At 54.1% G+C, this 23,957-nt stretch overlaps 1 protein-coding gene across 23 annotated transcripts in view; it reads right to left on the bottom strand.

Annotated features, from left to right (window-relative positions):
- Nucleotides 1-1,000: 1,000 nt before the first annotated feature.
- CELF5 (CUGBP Elav-like family member 5) overlaps nt 1,001-23,957 on the bottom strand; it is a 77,756-nt gene continuing 54,799 nt past the window's right edge. For 2 of the 23 annotated variants that reach the window (XM_030936005.1, XM_030936009.1), the window contains 10 exons: nt 23,338-23,466; nt 21,006-21,085; nt 17,785-17,931; nt 16,847-16,988; nt 16,617-16,763; nt 13,727-13,789; nt 13,667-13,672; nt 12,682-12,765; nt 7,337-7,420; nt 4,639-4,766 (listed from right to left, as the gene is read on the bottom strand). In XM_030936005.1, the coding sequence (XP_030791865.1) occupies nt 4,639-4,766; nt 7,337-7,420; nt 12,682-12,765; nt 13,667-13,672; nt 13,727-13,789; nt 16,617-16,763; nt 16,847-16,988; nt 17,785-17,931; nt 21,006-21,085; nt 23,338-23,466 (1,010 nt within the window). Of the gene's footprint in view, nt 4,767-7,276; nt 7,421-12,681; nt 12,766-12,819; nt 12,823-13,666; nt 13,673-13,726; nt 13,790-16,616; nt 16,764-16,846; nt 16,989-17,784; nt 17,932-21,005; nt 21,086-23,337; nt 23,481-23,957 lie in introns of all 23 variants that reach the window. The other 21 variants (XM_030935999.1, XM_030936001.1, XM_030936007.1 and 18 more) reach the window with 15 other exon arrangements.

Here is a 23,957-nt window from a genome sequence, read left to right as displayed (position 1 = left end):
ATAAATAAAATGGTAAATTTTGTTATGTGAACTTTACCTGCATTTTTTTCAAAATTGTATAGTTTATTCTATAGTATCTCTCTCCCCCACTGGACTGTCTCCATGAGGACAGGGACCAGAGTGATCTTAGTTAAACAACTGTTGGCTCACATCTGAAATTCCAGTGCTTTGGGAGGTAGAGGCCAGAAGATCACTTGAGCCCAGGAGTTTGAGACCAGCTTGGGCACCATAGTGAGATTCCATTTCCACAAAAAAATATAGAATTTAGCTGGCCGTGGTGGTGCGTGCCTGTAGTCCCAGCTACTCAGGAGGCTGAGACAGGAGAATTGCTTGAGCCCAGGAGGTTGAGGCCGCAGTGAGCCGAGATCACGCCACTGCACTCCAGCCTGGGTGACAGAGCGAGACTCCATCTCAAAACAAAAACAAAAACAAACCTGTAATATGATCAACAAATACATCTGGCTTCAGCAGACAGATCCCAGATACCAGATCATTAGAGTTGGTATCTCTCTTTCTTTCTTCCTTTTTTTTTTTTCTTTTTTTTTGAGACAGAGTCTCACTCTGTCATCCAGGCTGGAGTGCAGGGGTGTGATGTCAGCTTACTGCAACCTCTGACTCCTGGGTTCAAGTGATTCTCATACCTCAGCCTCCCGAGTAGCTGGGATTACAGGTGTGTGCCACCAAGCCTGGCTAATTTTTTTGTTATTGTTTTTTTTTTATATTTTTAGTAGAGGTGGGTTTCACCATGTTGACCAGGCTGGTCTCGAACTCTCAGCCTCAGGTGATCCACCTGCCTCGGCCTCCCAAAGTGCTAGGATTACAGGTTTGAGCCACCACGCCCGGCCCCTGGTATCTATATCTCTATTTGGTATCTCTGAATATCCCCTCCTTCAACCCCTCACCCTAAACCTGAATTTCTCTCCAGTCCAGGCGCTGGATGGGGCCAGATACACCTGGTCTGTGTGGATGAGAAAGAGAGGAAAGAAAGAGGAGTCAGCCCTTTAGCAAGTAAAACTTTTATTAAATAAATTTTTAGGTTTTTTTTTTTTTTTTTTTTTTTTTTTTTTTTTTCTTTCTTTCTTTTCAGACCAAAGAGAGGCGTTTTGGACATTAAGACGCTTTGCTGCTTCTCACCTGAAACACGCAACGGGAACACCGACCTCTCCAGCCACGGGAAATCTTCTTTGACACAAAACTCAAACCAAGTCAACCCAAAGTTCCAAGTTCTTTGCTTTCTTTTCTGTGTGTGTGTATTGGTTCGTCCTAAAAGTCAGTTTGCAAGTTGAAACTTCATGAAATTACTTGTAGCAGAAATAAAGTACATCGTACAAATCACGCAGGTCTGCGATGTGGAGTATAAAAATGGTATTTACAGCCAGTAAACATGGACCAGAAAGACACGTACAACTGCACACCAGCACACACTCCCAAGCAGGCCCTCGGGGGCTCGGCGGGCGCCGCGGACACGAGTGGGGCCCCCTCGAGGCCGATTGGCACACACTTGCACACGGGGACACACGGAACACAGGCACGCTAGAGGAGTGTCTCGAACAATTATCAAACTCTGGAATATCGAAACAAGTTGGTTCAGAAGATTTTTTTTTCTTTTCTATTTTTTTCTTTTTTCTTTTTTTTTTTTTTTTTTTTTTTTTTTTTGCTGTGTGGTTCCCCCCACCCCACCGCCCCCCTCCGGGTCAGTCAACACATTTTGGTAGAAAGAAAAGGAAATGCTTGTTTTTTTGTTTTTTTTTTTCTTTTTAAATGTTTGTTTCTTTTGAGCTTGTTAAGATATCTGGCGCCTCATTCGGTACGAGGCCTTGCTGGATGTCCAAACGAACTTGATTCTGTGCTTTGACATGGGTGTTGCGGATTGGGTAGCTGTACAGAGGCACCCCACAAAGACCCCCCCATCCCACCCCACTCCCAACTAGGAAACAAAAATCCATTGTGGTTTGATTCTTTCCCCCCATCTTTTTCTTCTCTTTTCTTCTTTGTACCTGCTCAGAAAGACCGGAAAAAAAGAAAAAAAATCTCTGTAGAGGTATGAAGGTCATTATCAAGTTCATCTCCAGTTAAAGGGGTGCTTGGCCAGTCCAGGTAGGGTCTTCCACTACGCTTGGCAATCCTGGTTACAAGACCTTAAATTCGAGGCTGGTGATTCGAAGGCAGGGACGATGGCTGCCTGGCCTTGGGAGGGGGTGGTGAGGGGCGGGGGGGGCTCCCCCCAACCCTGTCCGCCCCCCCTCCGACGGAAAGCTAAGGGCTACTGGTCACATGAGTAAGGCTATGACTCGGGCAGGGGAGCAGAGAAGGGCTGAGGCAGGCCAGAGCGTCTCTGTTGTACCTATATCCATCCGGGAGGGCAGGGTTCTGGGACAAAGGGGCGAGGTGGGGTCTGGAGGCTGCAGCTGGGACCAGGGACACTGAAGCTGGCAGAGCCCAACGGCCCTGGGGAATCGGTGGTGGGGGGTGCCAAAAGTCCTGGAGGTATATTGTGTTGGCGGGTTCCTGGTGGGATGTGCCAGCCGGGAGGTGGTGGGGGAGGGCGGTGGGGCACCTGGTACGTGTTGCCCGGGGGCCCGCCAACCTCAGCCCTTCCTGTGTCCCCGCTGAGTGACCGGCCCAGGGTCACTCTACTTGGATGGAAGGAAGTCGGAAAAGTTTGGTCCCATGATCCGTACTCAAAAAATATATATACTGTCTATAGCTCTATATATATATGCATATATATATATATAGGAAAAGGTGTGATTTAGTTTGGGGAAAGTCACCAAGTTTTGTGGGGAAGAGAGAGGGCGTTTCCCAAAGCAGGGGGCGTGTGAACACTTCTCTGCCCGATTCAGGAGCCTCCCCCCTGCCCCAGGACAGACCCCCAAAGGCCCCTCCCCACTCCGGGTGGCCTCCAGTAGAGGGGCGGGGCAAGGGGAGAAGAGGGGAGGAAAGGGCTGGTGTCCAAAGAACGGTTGGAATTTATGGGAAAATCCTGGGTCGGTTGGATGCAGAAACCCCTCCTGGGATGGGAAGGCCCCTCACCTGGGGGAGAAGGGATGGGCGTTAGGGAGTGATAACAGGGCCACCCAGGTGGACACCACCTCCCCACCCTAGTCCACCCGGCCAGGCTGGGATCTAGGAACCCAAGGGCTCCCATCGTTTCCAAAAGAACAGATCCCACAAAGGCCAGAGTTCAGAGGCCAAAAAACCCAGCTTTCAAAGAAGTCAGTGTCACCATCGCAAAGCCCGTTTCCTCCTCCTCTGGCAGCTGCGGACAGATATTTCTGTTTATTTTCTGTCTCTCCTTCCCCACCCCCTGCCATCTAAGGTCCATGAAGAGGGTTTCTCCGCTGTCCCCCGGCCCCCGTTTCTGTTCATTCACAGCTGTGTCCCCGAACACTGGGACAGTGCCTAGCACATAATAGATGCTCAGTTAAAAAAAAAAAAAAAAGTGCAGACTGACAGTTAAAAGTGAAGGGATCGCAGAGTGGCTTTGGATTTTGCTTCTGGTTGGCAGTTCCCGAAGGTGCGTTCTGTGCAGTTAAATACTCCCAAATACGTGTGTGCCGACCCGGGAGAATGTGAAAAGGCCAGACAGCTTCTAACTGAGCGCCTACTCTGTGTCAGGCCCTAGGCAAGGCTCTTTGATGACGACGGCGACAGTGATTAAAAAAAAAAAAAAAATCCCAACAAATCATCCAGAACTCTTTAGGTGGTGGGTTCTGGGCTCGGCTGTGAAAAGATGCCCCGCTCCGTTCCCTAGCTGGACCGTTTCCGCCGACTCTGGGAAGATGACTTTCTTGAGCCCATTTTACAGATGAGGCTCATCAAGGTTTGAGACCCACGGTCAAGTTTCCACAGTGGCCTCACAAGGTTTACTATTCATCTCCCCCGACAAAAAAACGTTGAGAAAGTGGTTTGCCCTGATGGCAACATACACTATGGGTTTTGTTTTGCTTGTTTTCTTGCATGATGGCGGGTGGGGCACGAATCCCACTTTTCCATCAACTCATTGGGTAGGAATGACACCCAGTGAGGGGCTGCTTGTCCCAGGGGAACTCGTGGAAATGGAGCGCAGACACTGGAAGCTGTCAATGCCGACTGGACCGGGCCCTGAGCACTGTTCCCACCTTCCACGCGCCAGCCCTGGTTCCGAGTTGGGGTCCAACCTTAGGGTTTGGGGTCTGGGGTGGGCACTTAACATTTTTGTCTGGTGTTGGGTTTTTCAGCAGGGAAAACAGAGTCATAGGACAAGACAGAAGCCCCTCCCCACCACACCCCCACCCCCAGAGCCAATCTGGCCTCTCAGGTGAACTTCTGTTCATCCCTCAAAGCCTTCTCCGGGAAGGATTCCCTAGCCGACTTGGCTGGGCCCTGGCTCACCTCAGTCCCTACCCTACTCCCACCCTCTGCTCCAGCCCCGACCACAGGGGGTTTGGGGGTGTCTACATCCAGCTCTGTCCCCACTCACCCAACCCGGAGGTTTCTTGTAGCCTCTCAAAGCATCACCCCACCTGGGGAGGGTTTGGAGCATGAAGTGGGCTGCGGGAGGGGGTTTCAGACAAGACGGGGGGCTGGGGCGGGGGTGGGGCCGCCTGGCGGCTCACCTGGGCCATGCGCACAGCCTCGGGACGGCTGTGGGCGCGGTCAGTAGGGGTGTCCCGGGTCTTTGGGCCGCTTCAGCTGGACTTTGAGCCTCTTCATGCCGATCTGGAAGCCGTTCATGGCCTGGATGGCTGCCTGGGCGCTGGCCGGGTTATCAAAGCTCACGAAGCCTGCAGAAACCAGGGTGGACCTCCATGGTTGGCACTGCGGGTGTCCTCAGCTTGTTCCTATGCTGTGGCCCTGGCTTCCTGGCTCACGGGGTCCTGAGCAGGCACGCATGCACAGGCCAGGGGGTGTGAGGCGGAGGACACACAGCAGCCCTGGCTTTGTTCTGACACCTCTGGACTTGTATACCTCTGAGGACGGGGCACTCACTCCTTATGTTGGGGTCTGCTGTGCTAAGACTTCCCAGCTGGTATAGGGGCCTGGTGGGGCTTCTGAGGGTCCTGGAGGGCCACTTTCTCCCCACCTTCCCTCAGGAGGATGCCTGCCTCCTTCCAAGCCCTCTGTCCAGCCAGGATCTGTGTCTCCAGTTGATTCTGTATGTCTGCATCCTTGTCCCTCTCTTTTTTTGGCGGGGTGGAGAGGGGACAGGGTCTCACTCTGTCACCCGGGCTGGAGTACAGGGGCATAATCTCAGCTCACTGCAGCCTTGACCTCCTGGGCTCAAGAGATCCTCCTGCCTCAGCCTCCTGAGTAGCTGGGACCACAGGCCCATACCACCACACCCGGCTAACTGTCTCTGTTTCTCTCTCTCTCTCTCTATCTGCCTTAAGTCTTTTCTTCCTCTCCCTCTCCTTCTGTATCATCTCTGTCTGTCCTTTCTCTCCATCTCTGTCAGTGTCTCTGCTCCAGTCTCTGTCCAGAGGCCATCAGAAATACTCCACCCCATGGCCAGGCATGGTGGCTCATGCCTGTAATCCCAGCACCTTGGGAAGCCAAGACAGGCAGATCACCTGAGGTCAGGAGTTTGAGACCAGCCTCACCAACATGGTGAAACCCCATCTCTACTAAAAATACAAAAATTAGCTGGCCATGGTAGTGTCCACCTGTAATCCCAGCTACTTAGGAGGTTGAGGCAGGAGAATCGCTTGAGCCTGGGAGACGGAGGATGCAGTGAGCCAAGATCGCGCCACTGCACTCCAGCCTGGTGACAGAGGGAGACTCCATTTCAAAAACAAACAAACAAGCAAAAACAAAAAAGCAAACCAAAAAAAGTCAGCTCTTTTTCGCCCTGACCACATTTCAAGTGTGTAGTAGCCACACGGGGCTGGTGGCTCTGGTATCGGACAGCTCCCACATCGAACATTCCTATCATCAGAGAAGGATCTACCAGGCCGCAAAAAAGACTCTGAGCTCCCTGAAAGGAAGGGGTTTTTGTCAGCTTCCTTCTGTGCTGGGCTGGAAAGTGCCTGACCTACAGTACGTGCTCAACACATGTTCGTTCTGTTGTTTTGGGGTTTTTGTTGTTGTCGTTTGTTTGGAGACAATCTCGCTCTGTCGCCCAGGCTGGAATGCAGTGGCGCGATCTCTGCTCACTGCAACCCCCGCCTCCCGGGTTCATGCCATTCTCCTGCCTCAGCCTCCTGAGTAGCTGGGACTACAGGCGCCCGCCAGCACGCCCGGCTAATTTTCTCGTGGTTTTAGTAGAGACAGGGTTTCACGGTGTTAGCTAGGATGGTCTCAATCTCCTGACCTCGTGATCTGCCCGCCTCAGCCTCCCAAAGTGCTGTGATTACAGGCGTGGGCCACCGCACCCAGCCGTTTTTGTTTTTTATATGAGACAGGGTCTTGCTCTGTTGTCTGGGCTGGAGTGCAGTGGTGTGATCATGGCTCACTGCAGCCTCGACCTCACGGACTCAAGGGATGGTCCCACTTCCATCTCCTGAGTAGCTGAGACTACAAGTGTGCACCACCATGCCTGGCTAATTTTTTTTTTTTTTTTTTGTATTTTTTGTAGAGATGGGGTCTTGCTATGTTGCCCAGGCTGGTCTTGATATCCTGGGTTCAAGCGATCCTCGCACCTCAGCCTCCTGAGTAGCTGGGACTACAGGTACATGCCACTAAGCTCAGCTAATTAAAAAACATTTTCTTTTGTAAACACAGGGTCTCATTATGTTGTCCAGGCTGGTCTTGAACTCCTGGACTCAAGCAATCCGCCTACCTCAGCCTGTCAAAGTGCCGGGATCACAGGCGTGATCCACTGTGCCTGGCCACATGTTGGTTCTTTTTTTTTTTTTTTTTTTTTTTTTTTTTTTTTTTTTTTTTTTTGAGATGGAGTCTCACTCTGTCCACCAGGCTGGAGTACAGTGGCGCGATCTCAGCTCACTGCAAGCTCCGCCTCCTGGGTTCAGGCCATTCTCCTGGCTCAGCCTCCCTAGTAGCTGGGACTACAGGCGCCCGCCACCGCGCCCGTCTAATTTTTTTGTATTTTTAGTAGAGACGGGGTTTCACCGTGGTCTCAATCTCCTGACCCTGTGATCCGCCCGCCTCGGCCTCCCAAAGTGCTGGGATTACAGGCGTGAGCCACCGCGCCCGGCAACACATGCTGGTTCTGATTGTGAATGTGACTGTTACAGCACAGCCCTGTCCGGGGGCTGACCCAAACCCTCCCATTCCCTGTCCCGGGGCAGGCGAGGGAGGTGGATGGGGAGGGGCGGTGTCTTCGGAGGCCACTTACCGAAACACTTGCTCTGGTTGGTAGCTCGATCCATAAACACCTTGGAGGAAATGATATTGCCGAAGGGGAGGAACATCTGCGTCAGCTCCGTGTCTCCAAACTCCTGGGGGAGGTGGTAGATAAACAGGTTACAGCCCTCGGGACCTGCAGGTGGGGGAGAGAAAGACATAAAGCCCCCAAGGAGAGGAGGCGAACCCCCCAGGGGAGGGGCACAGGTCTGGAGCCCGCATCTGGCTTCTCCAGCTGTCGGGAGAGGGGTGCCCCAGACACCCAGAAAGAAGGGGCTTGGACGTGGGCTGGGGAGGGAGACAGGACACACCCACCCCTTGACTGCATCGTACGATCTCACACTGGGCTACTCCGCACCAAAATGATCCTCAGACTCCAGGTAACTGACAAGACCCAGGGGATCCCCTACTCCCCAAAGCCCAGATCAGCCCTCAGTCTCTGACCCTAGATACCTGAAAACCCCCAGGAAGTACACCCTCCAGAAAATCCCTCCCTAAACTTCAAACTCTGGATCATCTACAAAAGTCAGATGAGCTGGGTGTGAAGAATAAGGAAACTTGGTGATATCTTTGCAATAATAATAAAATAATAATAATAATAATAATAATAATAATAATAATAAGACTCCAAAATAAAACTCATTTGTAAAAGTCTGGTGTTCAGCCGCATGCCTCGCTAATTATTTTTTATTTTTTGTTTTTGAGATGGAGTCTCGCTGTGTCGCCCAGGTTGGTATGCAGTGGCGGGATCTCAGCTCACTGCAACCTCCACCTCCTGGGTTCAAGCAATTCTCCTGCCTTAGCCTCCCAAGTAGCTGGGACTACAGGTGCACACCACCATGCCCAGATAATTTTTGTATTCTTAGTAGAGACAGGGTTTCACCATGTTGGTCAGGCTGGTCTCCAACTCCTGACCTCAAGTGATCGGCCCGCCTCAGCCTCCCAAAGTGCTGGGATTGCAGGCGTGAGCCACTGTACCCAGCCTGGCTATTTTTTGTATAGGTTTCGCTATGTTGCCCAGGCTGGTCTGGAACTCAAGCAATCTTCCTTCCTCAGACTCCCAAGGTGCTGGGATTACAGGGGTGAGTCACTGCGCCTAGCCAAAAGAATTTTTTTCTTACAAATTTCCCTTTCTCAAGCCCCAGCTAGGGATAACTCCCCAGACCTTGGATAATTTTCAAAACTCAGATGATGCAGAAACAAAATCAGGTGAAATAAAAAGATAATTCTCTGGTCCCCAGTCCCAGATATCCTAAAACCACAGATAATTAAACTACAACATAATATACCAACCATAAATAATTCTTTTTTTTTTTCTTTGAGACAGAGTCTCGCTCTATTGCCCAGGCTGGATTGCAGTGGCTGGATCTCAGCTCACTGCAAGCTCTGCCTCCCAGGTTTATGCCATTCTCCTGCCTCAGCCTCCTGAGTAGCTGGGACTACAGATGCCCACCACCACGCCCGGCTAGTTTTTTGTATTTTTTTTAGTAGAGACGGGGTTTCACCGTGTTAGCCAGGATGGTCTCGATCTCCTGACCTCGTGATCCATCCGTCTCGGCCTCCCAAAGTGCTGGGATTACAGGCTTAAGCCACTGCGCCTGGCCCTTTTTCTTTTTTTTTTTTTGAGACAGAGTCTTGCTCTATCGCCCAGGCTGGATTGCAGTGGCACCATCATAGCTCACTGCAGCCTCTAACTCCTAGGTTCAAGTAATCCTCCCACCTTGGCCTCCCAAGTAGCTGGGACCACAGGCACGCACCACCATGCCTGGCTAACTTTGTAGAGATGGGGTCTCACTATGTTGTCCAGGCTGGTCTTGAATTCCTGGCCTCAAGCGATCCTTCTGCCTTGCCCCACCAAAGTGTGCTGGGATTACAGGTGTCAGCCACTGCACCCAGCCAATGCTTGTTTTTTTCTGTGTGTTTTGTTTTGTTTGAGATGGAGTTTTGCTCTTGTTGCCCAGACTGGAGTGCAATGGTGTGATCTCGGCTCACTGCAACCTCCATCTCCTGGGTTCAAACAATTCTCCTGCCTCAGCCTCCCGAATAGCTGGGATTACAGGCATGGGTCACCATGCCTGGCTAATTTTTGTATTTTTAGTAGAGACGGGGTTTCGCCATGTTGTCCAGGCTGGTCTCGAACTCCCAACCTCAGGCGATCTGCTCGCCTCAGCCTCCCAAAGTGCTGGGATTACAGGCATCAGCCACTGCGCCCAGCCAATGCTTGTTTTTGAAACGCAAGTTTGTTCCAACGTAACTGAACAATTTTGAGCATAACCCGAATTTTGCATTTGTTCATGCACTGTTTCATCCCAACCAAAATTGTCGGCGACCACTGAAAATCGCATCCAGCTGCACTGACCTTCAGAAGAAAACACACACTGCATGCCACACACCCTCCGACAGCTCCCGCAGTGTGCTGTGAGCTGCGCCTTCCCCATCCAGGGTCATGTTATCTGTCTGATTTTAAACAACTCTCCTTCCACCGTTTCACAGTCACTCACATGCACCAGCCCTTTCAATGCCGTTTCCACGCGCACATTCTAGGTCTTCTCCAAGGTCAAGCACGGTATTTATTGTAGTCTCATGCATTTCTTTTTTTTTTTTTTGAGACGGAGTCTCGCTGTTGCCCAGGCTGGAGTGCAGTGGCACGATCTTGGCTCACTGCAAGCTCCGCCTCCCGGGTTCACACCATTCTCCTGCCTCAGCCTCCGGAGTAGCTGGGACTACAGGCACCCGCCACCACGCCCGGCTAATTTTTTTTTTGTATTTTTAGTAGAGACGGGGGTTTCACCATGTTAGCCAGGATGGTCTCAATCTCCTGACCTCGTGATCCGCCCACCTAGGACTCCCAAAGTGTGGGATTACAGGCGTGAGCCACCGCGCCCAGCCAGTCTCATTCATTTCTAAACCATATAACATGTAGAAAACAGTGCTACCATTTCTACGAGGTTCCCATCTTCCTTTTCTCTTAACATGTCACTGATAAAGGTTTTTGATTTTTGTTGTTGTTGTTGTTTTGAGACAGAGTCTCCCTCTGTCGTCCAGGCTGGAGTGCAGTGGCATGATCTTGGCTCACTGCAGCCTTGACCTCCAGGGCTCAAGTGACTCTCCTGCCTTGGCCTCCCAAAGTGTTAAATTACAGGCGTGAGCCACCGCACCTAGCCAGCTTTCCCGTTTTTATTTTTTAAATATTATTTATTTATTTATTTATTTATGATGGAGTCTCACTCTGTTGCCCAGGTTGGAGTGCAGTGGCACCATCTCGGCTCACTGCAAACTCTGCCTCCTGGTTCAAGTGATTCTCCTGCCTCAGCCTCCCGAGTAGCTGGGATTACAGATGCACGCCACCATGCTTGGCTTAATTTTTGTATTTTTAGTAGAGATAGGTTTCACCATGTTGGCCAGGCTGGTCTCAAACTCTTGACCTCAGGTGATCCATCCACCTCGACCTCCCAAAGTGCTAGGGTTATAGGTGTGAGCCACTGGGCCTGACCATATTTTTTTTTAATTTTAATTTTTATTGTTATTATTTTTTGAGACAGAGTCTTGCTCTGTCACCCAGGCTGGAGTGAAGTGGCACGATCTTGACTCACTGCAAACTCTGCCTTCCGGATTCAAGTGATTCTTGTGCCTTAGCTTCCCCAGTAGCTGGGATTACAGGCACACGCCACCACCCTCGGCTAATTTTTGAATTTTTTTTTTTTTTTTTTTTTTTTTTTTTTTTTTTTTGAGGCGGAGTCTCGCTCTGTCGCCCTGACTGGAGTGCAGTGGCCAGATCTCAGCTCACTGCAAGCTCCGCCTCCCGGGTTTACGCCATTCTCCTGCCTCAGCCTCCCGAGTAGCTGGGACTACAGGCGCCCGCCACCTCGCCCGGCTAGTTTTTTGTATTTTTAGTAGAGACGGGGTTTCACCATGTTAGCCAGGATGGTCTCGATCTCCTGACCTCGTGATCCGCCCGTCTCGGCCTCCCAAAGTGCTGGGATTACAGGCTTGAGCCACCGCGCCCGGCCTAATTTTTGAATTTTTAGTAGAGACAGGGTTTCGCCATGTTGGCCAGGCTGGTCTCCAACGCCTGAGCTCAGGCAATTCACCTGCCTCAGCCTCCCAAAATGCTAGGATTACGAGTGTCAGTCACCTCGACTGGCCTACTCTTTTAAAACTTCATTTAAGGGAAGTCTTTTGCATCTGGCTTCTTCCACTCAATATTCTGCCTGTGAAGTTATTCCATGTCATTATAAGGATTAGCTACTTATCCTTTTTCACTGCTGTATAGTGTTCCATTGTGCGGCTCCATCCTAATTTATTTATCCATTTACTTACTGAAGAGCACTTGGGTTGTTACCAGTTTGGGGTTTTTTTTGTGTGTTGTTGTTGTTGTTTGAGACAGAGTCTTGCTCTGTCGCCCAGGCTGGAGTGCAGTGTGCAATCTCAGCTCACTGCAAGCTCTGCCTCCTGGTTCGCACCATTCTCTTGCCTCAGTCTCCCGAGTAGCTGGGACCACAGGCGCCTGCCACCCCGTCCGGCTAATTTTTTCTATTTTTTGGTAGAAATGGGGTTTCCCTAGGCTAGCCAGAATGTTGTCGATATCCTGACCTTGTGATCCACCCACCTTGGCCTCCCAAAGTGCTGGGATTACAGGCCTAAGCCACCGCGCCCGGCCGCTGTTGTTTTTTGTTTTGTTTTGTTTTGTGTTTTGAGATGGAGTCTTGCTCTCTCATCCAGACTGTAGTCCAGTGGGGAGATAGTAGCTCACTGCAGCCTTGACCTCCTGGGCTCAGTGATCCTTCTGCCCCAGCCTCCTGAGTAGCTGGGACTATAGGTGCACACCACTAAACCTGGCCAATTTTTTATTTTTTTGTAGACATGGGTTCTTGCTAAGCTAGGATGGTCTTGGACTCCTGGGCTCAAGTGATCCTCCCACCTTGGCCCCCAAGACGCTATGTAATTACAGGCGGGAGCTACCGCACATGGCAAGAACTGTACGGATTTGAACCCTGTCACTCCAGAATCGAATCCCTCCCTCCTTCGACAGCCTGGGCTTTACTGGGGAGGCCTCATTACCTGAGATACCTCATCATGCCATGCCCCAGCCTCAAAAAGGGTTTCCTTTCCAAAAAATCCAGAGAATCACTCTTGGTTCTGGAGAGGGCTGGTAGGAAGTCACTGCTATTTCTACGGGGTCGGGGCGAGCATGGTTCTCTTTTCGGAGGAGGAAAGAGAGAGGGAGATTCCCAGGGGTCAGAGGCTGCAACGGGACTCAACTCTAGCCTGTCCAACCCCCAGGCCGCACTCTCAGCCCCGCGGGTCTCAGAGGCCCGGGCCAGGCACAGAGCCTGCAGGTGGACGGGGCGGGCAGAGGGCGGGGCTGGCGCCCAGGGGAGGTCGCGGCCGCCTCACCTTCTCGCTGCTGCTGCTGCAGGAGGGGCGGCGGCTGGGGGACGCTGTGCGCGATGGGCGTGATGGCCGCGGTGGGGTACATGGCTGCGGAGACCGGAGCGAGACACAGGGCGAGGAGGGGCGTGAGGCCACGTGGGCGGCCTGGGCGGCTGGGCGGGGAGGGGGCAGGGCCACAAGAGAGGGTGGGGCCAAGGCAGGAGTGGGTGTGATCATGGCCTTTGTGGGGAGGGCTCGGGGGCGGGGCCAGGTCAGAGGGCGGGGCCAAGAACACACACATGAAATGGGGCGGGGCTACTGTTTGAGGGGCGGGGCCATGGTGGAGGGTAGGGCCATTACCGAGAAGCGTTGTGGGGGCGGACCCCATGGCGTGAGGGGAGGGGTACAGGGGTTGGGCCACAGCAGAGGGTGGGGCCAAGGCTACAGGACAGTCCAGAGAGGGTGGGACCATTGCTTGAAGCGGGCGAGTCATAGTGGAGGGCGGGACCAAGACCAGGATGAAGGGCATGAGTGCGGCGGGGCCATGACTTGATGGAGGGCTATGTGGGCAGGACCATGAGTTGAGAGGCGGGGCCGCAGCAGTGGGCGGGGTCACAGCCAGGCCTTAGGAAGCAGAGCTAGAGGTAGGGGCAGGGCTTTATTAGAGAGGCGTGGTCAGAGTAAAGACAGGACGTGAGGGGCGGGGCTAGGAGCTGCAGAAGGGAGGATAAGGGGCAGGGCCGAGGGCTGGGGTTGGGTCAGAAGCAGAGATGTGGTCAAGAGGAACCCCCTCTCCCCAACACAGAACATGAGAGGGTGAGGCCATGGGTAAACGCTGTCCTTAAAGGACAAGGGAAGGTCCTGCTTGCAGGTATAAGTGGTGGTGGGGTGAGACCAGTAACAGGGCCAGGGGTTGAATACAGGGCAAGGGTGGGCCATGAGGGGCGGGGGCCAGACGTAGGAGGCGTGGCTAGGCACGAAGAACAAGTCCGGGGCGGGCCCTGGGGGCGGGGCCCTAGGCGGGGGCGGGGCCAGGGCCCACCGCGCGGGCACGCGGGCTGCCTCCTACCTGTGTACTGCTGGACTCCGGAGAAGGCAGGATGCAGTGTCTCGGCCACAGTCGGGCTCTGAGCTGCGGGCAGACAGATGGGCTGAGTAGGGCGGGGGCAGCAGAAGTCTTCCATCCACCCCCGATCCTTAAGAGCCGGAAGGACAGCAACAAACACCCCGCCCAGCTTCACCTCAGTGCTAAACCCTCTGTAGGACCAGGAAGCTGAGGCCGAGGAATTTGAAGCCACTTGCACAGGGCCACTCAGAGAGCAAATGGCAGAAGCTGAACTGGAATCCGGGTTTCTCGGACTTCAGAGAGAGTTCACCATCGCCCCCATCTCCCTCTCCCCGTCCGGACCCCTTTGCCTCCCAAGAGGACCCTTCACTCCTCTCTACTCCCTGGATGCTCCAGGACTTCAGCCTCCACCTCAGATCACCACCTGCCCCCATCCCCCGCCCCATCTCCCTCTCCACATGAGTCTGCTCACCAGACACCCTTGGCTCCCCCATCCAGCTGTAGCCTTCCTGCTACCGCTAGGGAAAGGGGTAAGGGGAGGGAAGAGGTTGTCCAGGCCACCAAAGCTGATGATTCTGGGGAAAAATTCAACCAAAAAATTCTGCTCGAATGGACAGTGTGCTAGAGGGCAGGGGATAGTGGTGACTGTGACTCCAAAGGCGTAGCAGGAAGGATTTCACTTCGTGGGCAAGAAGCAGTTCTGTATCTTCATTGTGGGAGATACACAAGTCTGTATCTGACAAAATGGCAATTAACCACCCCCGCACACACACACATACATGTGCACAGAGTGCATGCAAAAAGTTGTGAAATCAGCTGGGTGCAGTGGCTCAGGCTTGTGATCCCAACACTTTGGGAGGCCGAGGCAAGAGGATCGCTTGAGCCCAGGAGTTTGAGACTAGCCTGGGCAACATAGCAAGACCCTCATTTCTCAAAAAAAAAAAAAAATCAAGGCCAGGCATGGTGGCTCATGGCTGCAATCCCAGCACTTTGGGAGGCCGAGGCAGGCAGATCACGAAGTCAGGAGATCGAGACCATCCTGGCTAACACGGTGAAACCCCGTCTCTATTAAAAATACAAAAAATTAGCTAGGCGTGGTGGCAGGCGCCTGTAGTCCCAGCTACGCGGGAGGCTGAGGCAGGAGAATGGCGTGAACCCACAGGCAGAGCTTGCAGTGAGCGGAGATCATGCCACTGCACTCCAGCCTGGGCGACAGAGTGAGACTCTGTTGCTAAATAAATAAATGGTGAATTTGAATATGGTCTGGAGTTGAATTAATTGTATGGCGCCAGTGTTAGTTTCCTGGATTTGACAGTGTCCTGTGATTAGATAAGCTGTTGGCATCAGGGAAGCTGTATGAAGGGTACCTTGGACTGCACTGTGGTATTTTGGTAACTTCCTGTGAACCTCCAATCATTTCAAAATAAAATGTTAAGGCCAGTCGCAGTGGCTCACACCTATAATCCCAGCACTTTGGGAGGCCAAGGTGGGTAGATTGCTTGAGCCCAGGAATTTGAGACCTGCCTGGGCAACATAGCAAGATCCCGTCTGTACAAAAATTTAAAAATTAGCCGAGTGTGATGGTGCATGCTTGTAGTCCCAGCTACAAGGAAGGCTGAGGTGGGAGGATTGCTTAAGTCCCGGAGATGGAGGCTGCAGTGAGCTGTGATGATGCCACTGCACTCCAGCCTGAGTGACATAGTGAGACACTGTCTTTAAAACGAAACAAATAAAAATAATTTAAAACTAAAAAGTTAGAAACAAATCCTCGGGCCGGGCGCGGTGGCTCAAGCCTGTAATCCCAGCACTTTGGGAGGCCGAGACGGGCGGATCACGAGGCCAGGAGATCGAGACCATCCTGGCTAACACGGTGAAACCCCGTCTCTACTAAAAATACAAAAACTAGCCAGGCGAGGTGGCGGGCGCCTGTAGTCCCAGCTACTCAGGAGGCTGAGGCAGGAGAATGGCGTAAACCTGGGAGGCGGAGCTTGCAGTGAGCTGAGATCCGGCCACTGCACTCCAGCCTGGACGACAGAGCGAGACTCCGCCTCAAAAAAAAAAAAAAAAAAAAAAGAAAAAAGAAACAAATTCTCCTACATGGTGGAAAGACAGATAACTTACTTCACATAAATTAGATGTTGGAAGATGTCTGCCCTAAAATTGGATGTGTAGCATAGAGAAAGGAAGGACTGCTGCTTCATGAAAGCAGGTGCGGCCTACATAAGTGGGTCATTCACTCTGCATTGAATGAATAAATGAATGAATCCAGGCATTGATATCTCCCCAAATAAGACAGATGAATAATTAAGATGTATGGGCTGGGAGCAGTGGGTGGATCACCTGAGGTCAGGAGTTTGAGACCAGCCAGGCCAACATGGTTAAAACCCGTCTCTACTAAAAATACAAAAATTAGCCGGGCGTGGTGGCATGCGCTTATAATCCCAGCTACTTGGGAGGCTGAGGCAGGAGAATCACTTGAACCTGGGAAGTGGGGTTACAGTCAGCCAAGATTGTGAGACTGCACTGCAGCCTGGGCGATGGAGTGAGACCCTGTGTGAAGGCTTTTGCACACGGATTAAATTGTCGATGCAACCTCATGAGGCTACTGATGTTATCTGCCCCATTTCCCAGATGAGCAAACTGAGGCTCAAGGACATAAAGAGCCCATCCAGGGTCACTGAACTGGAATTTAAGCCCAGAAACATCCAGATGCACCGTTTTAATGTGTTGCTACCCTGCCATGGCCTCCCTTCCTGTGTTCACAGCTCTTATCTGCTCAGCCAAGGCACCCTTTTTCCTGCCCTTCTGTTCCCTGGGCACGTGACGTAGGGACTCATACTTGTTCCAGAAACATCATCTCTACTCCCCGCCACTCTCCTAGGCCCCAAGTTACCTGGGTAGGGCACAAGGCCATTGGCATAGACGGTTTCCAGGGCGGGGTGCCCACCTGGAAAGGGCACAACACCTGCAAAGCCATTGGTGATGGGAGCCACGAGGCCAGGCACGGCGGTGGTGCCCAGCAGCGGGGGTGAGTGCAGCCCTGCAGAGTGGAAGAGGGTCATGGGGAGGCCAGTCTTGCTCTGGCCCAACCCACCCATCCTTGGGCGCCTGGAGGAGGCTCACCAGAGGCAGGAGCGATGGGTGTGGCAGGCAGCCCATTGAGGCTGACGGCGCCTATCTGCTGGATGTGACAGGGTGAGAAGGCCACGCCGGGACTCAGGTAGCTGCCCGAGGTGGACAGGACTGTTGTCTGCTGTTGCATGAGCTGGGGGTGAAGAGATGTCACAGTTGGGGTGACATCTCCCCTGAGATCATGGCTTATGAGTGGAGGTTTGGTCCCCCAGTTACTAGTGAGGTCAGGCTCGGTATCTTGGCTCAGGCTGAGATCAGAATTGGAGCTCAACCTGGGATCAAGGCTCAGCCTGGGAGCAGGGATCAGTTAGGAAGTGAGGGTCGGGCTGAGATCAGGGCTCAATCTAGTCAGGAGTTGGGGCTCAGCCTGGGATCAAGGCTCCATCTAGGGTCCGGGCTCCGTTAAGAAGTGAGGCTCAGCCTGGGACCAAGGCTCAGTCTAGGATAAAGGCTGTTAGGAAGTGAGACTCAGACTGAGATCAAGGCTCCATCTAGGATGAGGTTTTAGTTGGAAATTGAGGCTCAGCCTGGGATCAGGGTTCAGTCAGGAGCTGGGGCTCAACTTGGGATCAAGTCTCAGCCAGGGTGGAGCTCGGTCAGGTCAGGTCTCAGTTTGGGGTCAGTCTGGATTTGGAGGTTCAGCCAGAATTGGGCCTAATTTAGATGTGGGGCATAGCCAGGTTCTGGGGCTCGGTCCAAGACTGGGTGTTAATGTGAAATTAGGGCTCAGTGTTCTGGATTCAGGAGCTCGGTCTGAGCTTAGTCTCAATTTGGAGTTGGGGTTCAGCCACGCCAGGAGAGGACCCTGAGTCAGGGAGATGGAGGGAGAGGCAGAAGACGGGCCAAGGGGCAGGAGCCCCCGACAGAGAGTAGACAGAGACGGAGAGAGACGGAGCCGGACCCCCCGAAGCCGCCCCTGGATCACTCACAGCCTGGGCGTAGGCACTGTAGGGGCTGAAGGGCAGTGTGAGGGACGGCGTCAGGATGCCCAGCTGGCCCACCATCTGCTGCATGCGTCTGAGCGTCCGCTCCTTGTCCGTGTCGGCGAACTTGACCACCAGGCTGGAGGAGGCTCCCTGCAGGGGCAGCGGCGAGCAGGGAGGGAAACGGGCTGGGAGGTAGCCAGGACTCTGGGGTCCCTGGATTCACGTTAGCTCAGGCCCCCTGGGTGAGGGGCATAATGCCAGTGGCTGTCAGCCATGTCCACGGGCCCCCAGCCCCAGGAGCCAGGGCCACAGTGAGGACCGCGTGGAGATCAGCATCCTGGACCCAGCAGCATCTGCACAGATGCAGCGCCCAGGATCTAGGGGGCTGTGATGGGGCACAGGTGGGGGCCCTGACTGTCAGCCACACACTCAAAACAGATGGAGAATCCCGGCACTGGAGAAGAACAGGGAGGCACAGATGGAGACACCTATAACTTCAGCTCACTTGGGAACAGGCGAGAAACCAGTTTCCGAAGGAAAACAGCGAGCTCAGGTGGACGAACCTGCCATTGTCACTCCACACCTGAAACTCCAATCTCCAGAGAGGAACAACTGGGGCACAGACGGGTGACCCTCCAACTCCCACCCACACCTGAGAACAGGTGAGACTCCAGCCACACGAGAGGAACGACGCAGTACAAGTAGATGATCCCGACTCTGTTCCCCGTTCCCCGGAGCTAGCAGGGAGTTCTAGCAGGGAGTTCAAGGGAGTTCAGCCCCGGATTTTTTTTTTTTTTTGAGACGGAGTTTCGCTCTTGTTGCCCAGGCTGGAGTGCAATGGCGCAATCTCTGCTCACTGCAACCTCCGCCTCCCAGGTTCAAGTGATTCTCCTGCCTCAGCCTCTCGAGTAGCTGGGATTACAGGCGCCTGCCACCACGCCCAGCTAATTTTTTTTATTTTTAGTAGAGATGGGGTTTCACTATGTTGGCCAGGCTGGTCTCGAACTCCTGACCTCAAGTGATCCACCTGCCTTGGCCTCCCAAAGTGCTGGGATTACAGGCGTGAGCCACCACACCCGGCCCCAGCCCTGGATTTTTGTGCCCTGTGCAGGCAGATGAACCTGTAGCCCATCCACCCAGTGGACAGCGGACAGTAGCTACTGGTGCGGACAGGGGGCCCTGCTTTACTGAAGCACAGACAGAAACCCATGTGACTGTTGTCCCACCCCATGGCTGTCCAGGTGCCACAGGGCTGGGCTGAAATCCACCAACAGGCAGCCCTGGGCAGTCGAAGCAGCAGTGAGCAAGGGAGTGTCTGTCTGTGCAGTCAGGACGCTGCAACAGGTCCTGTTATCAGTGTCAAGAGAAGCCTGGTGGCCGGGCACGGTGGTTCATGCCTGTAATCCCAGCACTTTGGGAGGCCGAGGCGGGTGGATCACCTGAGGTCAGGAGTTCCAGACCAGCCTGTCCAACATGGTGAAACACTGTCTCTACTACAAATACAACAATTAGCCGGGCGCGGTGGCACATGCCTGTAATCGCAGCTACTTGGGAGGCTGAGGCAGGAGAATCACTTGAACCCAGGAGGTGGAGGTTTCAGTGAGCCAAGATCGCACCACTGCACTCCAACCTAGGCGACAGAGCGAGACTCCATCTCAGAAAAAAAAAAAAAAGAGAGAGAGAGAGGCCTGGGGTCAGGGGCCCAGGAGGCCATTCCCACTCCCCAGAAACCAGCTCACACCCCAACTTTCAGGCTGAAGAAGGAAAATATTTTTCCCTTCGACCAGCTCCTCCCTGATGAGCTGGCTCCCAGCAGGATGCACCCTGTAGCCTCCCTGTCTTCGCTGACATGCCCCCTTTGATAGAGAACTCAGTCCTCCAGACGCCTACCAGCCCTGTCCTGGGACATCTCTGAGCTTGGGAACACTTGCCCTTGTGCTGAGCTAAGCCCCTCCCCTGGGTTTTGAGAACTGAGGGAGGAGGCTTGTTCCTCTCAGGCCCCATCTTCCTTGTAGCAGATTTGGAGATGTGTATGCAGGGACGATGGCTCCTGGGGACTCCTTCCTCAGGGGAAGGGCCGTCCCCAATGCCTCCTTGGTCCTCCCCACCCTCTCACTGCTGCAGACCCTGGGACCTGTCCCCAATCCCCATCCCTCCCTAACCAGTGAGTCAACATGCCCCCCATCCATTCTCACCCTACTGTCTGTTTTCTGATCAGCCCTCCTCCCTGTCCACTAGGCCCCAGCTCAGGCCTCCTCCTCCCTCAGCTGGACCTTGGCCCAGCCTCCTCCCTGGCCTCCCAGCCTCCAGTCTTGCACCCTGCCCATCCTCTACATTGGCCCCAAAGGGATATTTGCAACCGACCTGGCCCATCTCCTCTCTTGCTCTAAACCATCTGTGACTCCCCACTGCCGTAGGAGAAAGTCCAGGCTTCTCACCCTCACACTGCGGCCCCATCTTCTATGGCTCTTCTGGGCTACCTGTTGCTACCTCGCAGCCTTTCTTCTTGTTAGGGCCTCTCCTGGCCTCAGCAAATCCAACCCGGGTGTCATCCCCTCTAGGACATCCTTACATGTACACATATACACACTCACACACCCACAACCTATACTCAAACAGACCTGCATACACTCACACACGTACACAATCACCCACAATACTGACTCACACTCAGGCACACACGTGCAGATGCACACACATGTGCTTTCTCCCCCATGGCCCAGGCATACACACATGCTCACACACACAGAAACACACACGTGTGCTCACATACACACATGCACATGCACCAGTATCTCTACACTAGCACACAATGGCACACTTCTCCGTACATATTTACACACAACCCTCGTGCACACAGCACTCACATAACACTCGCCTAGTAGTAATGACACAAACACACACACACACATGCATGCATTCTCAGGCACACTCACACCCAAACATGCACACTCACCAACACATACACACTTGTAATACATCCATGTGTGTGCTTGGATAAGCTTCGCTTGCATACTCACCTCCACATCTGCACACACTCACACGCATATACCCACTCCAGGGACCACAGCCAGGGACTGTGCCTCTTTCTCCACCTGTGCCCCCTCTGAAGGACAGCTGGGGCCACTGGGTGACAGAAATGGTAGGAATATGGCCTGTTTCATCCCTGTCCCCTCACCCCTTTCCCATGCCCACCCCCACGGCCAAGGGCAGCTCCAACTCACCGGCATGGTCTGGCTCCCATGCAAGGCGTGGATGGCCGCCTGCGCCTCCGTGTGGGAGGAGAACTTCACGAAAGCACAGCCTGCTCCAAGAGAAGAAGAGGGTGATGGGGTCACAGGACTGGCTGAGCGGGGGCCACAGAAGAGGGGACAGAGAGACCTACATGGCCAGTGTCAGACACATGCAGCCAGAGAGAGTTGATAACAGAGAGACAGCCAGCCATTTGCTCAGACGGACAGCTGGACAATCAGCCAGATCAAGGGTCAGAATGGAGGAGAATCGCACAGACAGACAGCCACAGAGTTAGACAAAGAGCCGGTCACCCACACAGCCAGCCAGCCCGCCATTTCTTCATTCAGTCCAGCAGAAAGTCAGTCAGCCATCCGGGTAGCGGGTTAGACGGTCAGTCACAGAGTTTGTGAAGCACACAACCAGATGGACGGTGCAAGGCTGGGAACCACCAGGGAGGAGGTCCCATCCATCAGAACAAATGACAGGGACCAAGGTCCAGATAATTACGATCAGATATGCGGAGTTAAACTGACAGACTGCTAGACACACTGTCCTATGGGCAGAGTCCACAGAGACATGTGCAGGTCCAGACAGACCCTTCTGACCAGAGCCAGACAGATGGAAATTATCAACCGCCAGACCTGAGCAGACCCAGACAGAGCCACACAAGCAGACGGACCACCACCAGAGACCACCAGACACAGGCTAATGCAGACAGACAGTCACATACACAGAGACCACCAGACACAGGTGAATGCATACACAGTCCCACGGACAAAGTCCATAGAACAGACAGAGGTCACTGGACCTGGCTCCAGACTGGTACATTACTATGGAAGGGCCAGCCATATTGTGGGGGGAGGGGTGGAATGTTCTGGAATTACATAGTGGTGATGGTTACACAGCTTTATGAATAGAAAAAAAAAAGCACTTCATTGTACATTTTAAAAGGGTGAATATGGTGGGACGTGAAAGACATCTCAATTTTTTTTTTTTGAGCTGGAGTCTCGCTCCATCGCCCAGGCCAGAGTGCAGTAGCGTGATCTCAGCTCACTGCAACATCTTCCTCCCGGGTTCAAGCAGTTCTCTGCCTCAGCCTCCCAAGTAACTGGGATTACAGGCGCCTGCCACCATGCCCAGCTAATTTTTGTATTTTTTGTAGAGACGGGTTTCACCATCTTGGCCAGGCTGGTCTTGAACTCCTGACCTCGTGATCCACCCACCTCAGCCTCCCAAAGTGCTGGGATTACAGGCGTGAGCCACAGCGCCCAGCCCTCAGTTTTAAAAATGAAGAACTAGGCAATGGTCTGAAACCATCGGACACATTCAGTTCTAGTAAGGTAAGAAAGACCAGAGTGGAGTCGGTCCCAGGTGATGAGCTCTGTGGACAGAGACCGACAGACACCATCAATTGGACTCTCAGGCAGGAAGATAGCCAGACAGGCAGACACAACCAGAGACCACCAGTCAGTCATATGGACAAATCATATAGACAGAACCAGGAGGAAACAGTTCTACGAACAGTCAGGTGGAGGAATCTGAGATCACAGGGCACAGGTAACTCTGTCCGGGGAGAAGCCCCGCCCCTCCCCCAGACCCCCCCCAACACAAGGCCACGCCCCTGCATCCCTACTCACAGGCAGCCCCTGGAGAAGCCTTGCCCTTCCTCAAGACCCCGCCCCATCCCAAGGCCACGCCTCTGCATCTCCGCCCACCCCACCGCAGCCCCGCCCCTCTTCAGGGCCCGTCCCCAGAGCCGGCATGCAGAGAGAGCATGCAGGTAGGATCAAGCGGGAACAGTCTGCGCTCCACACCACCCCTGTGAACCAGCCCCTCCCCACGATCCCCAGCCTCCTATGGGCCTGGCCCCGCCCCACCTGGCCAGCCCCACCCCCTACATGCTCAGCCCCGACCCTTCACAGGGCCCCTCCCCGTGGAGCCAGTCCTTCCTAACCCTATGTATTTCACCCCTCCCTGCAGCCCCTCCTCTACCCAAGACCTCACCCTTGCAGTCTCACCCACAGACTTCACATCTGGAGAAGCCTCGGGCCTCTCCAGGGCTACATCCTCAGAGCCAGCTCCTCCCCACCCTGGAACCCCACCCCCTCCCCAGATCCCGTCCCTACAATTCCTCTCCTCTCCAAGGCCCCGCCCCTGCAGCCTCACCCACAGACTCCACCCCTGGAGAAGTCCCGCCCCTCCCCAGGGTCCCTCCCCAGAGCCAGCTCCTCCCCATGCTGCAGGCCCCACCCTCCCCGCAGGCCCCGCCCCCAGAGCTAGCCCCGCCCCTCTCGCAGTCCCGACCCGGCACCCGCCAGTCACCTTTGCTGCTGCCGTCGGGCCCCCGGAGCACGGTGCACTCGTCAATGACCCCGAAGGGCTGGAACAGCCGCAGCACGTCCTCCTCCGACTGCTGCTTGTTCAGCATCCCCACGAACAGCTTCCGGTCCCCTGTGGGCGGCGACACCCACCTCAGCCGAGTCCCCGGCCTCCGGGAGGGCCTCCGGGATCCTTCTCTCCCTCCAGCAGAGTGGAGGCGGCAGGGCAGGAAGACGCGGCGCCCGAGCCCTGCCGGCTCCGGTTCTGCGCGTGCGAGGGAGGACCCAGCCGCGCCCTTTCCCTGCTCCGGATCTCTCCACCCTCCCACGGGCCCTGCACGGTCCCATCTCCGGGCGTTTGCCCAGGCGGCGCCCCCGCCTGAAATGCCCTCCCTGCAGTCTTCTGGGGTCTCTGCTCCACTGCTCCCCCTCCAGGTGGAGATGACCTTTCCCTCTGGTGCACTCAGAGAGCGCGCACCGAGTACTAGGACTAGGAGCTGCCTCGCCGGGCCTGGGTCCCGTCTGTCTTTCTGTCTGCCCCCGGACCTGCCAGGCGGAGGTAGGCACTGATGAGCCCCGCCCTTTCATGGTGCCCAGCAGAGGCCCCTGCCCAACTTTGTCGGG

The sequence above is a fragment of the Rhinopithecus roxellana genome, chromosome 8, assembly GCF_007565055.1.
Source record: "Rhinopithecus roxellana isolate Shanxi Qingling chromosome 8, ASM756505v1, whole genome shotgun sequence".
Lineage (NCBI taxonomy): Eukaryota > Metazoa > Chordata > Mammalia > Primates > Cercopithecidae > Rhinopithecus > Rhinopithecus roxellana.
This window is presented reverse-complemented; position numbering and strand designations above follow the sequence as displayed.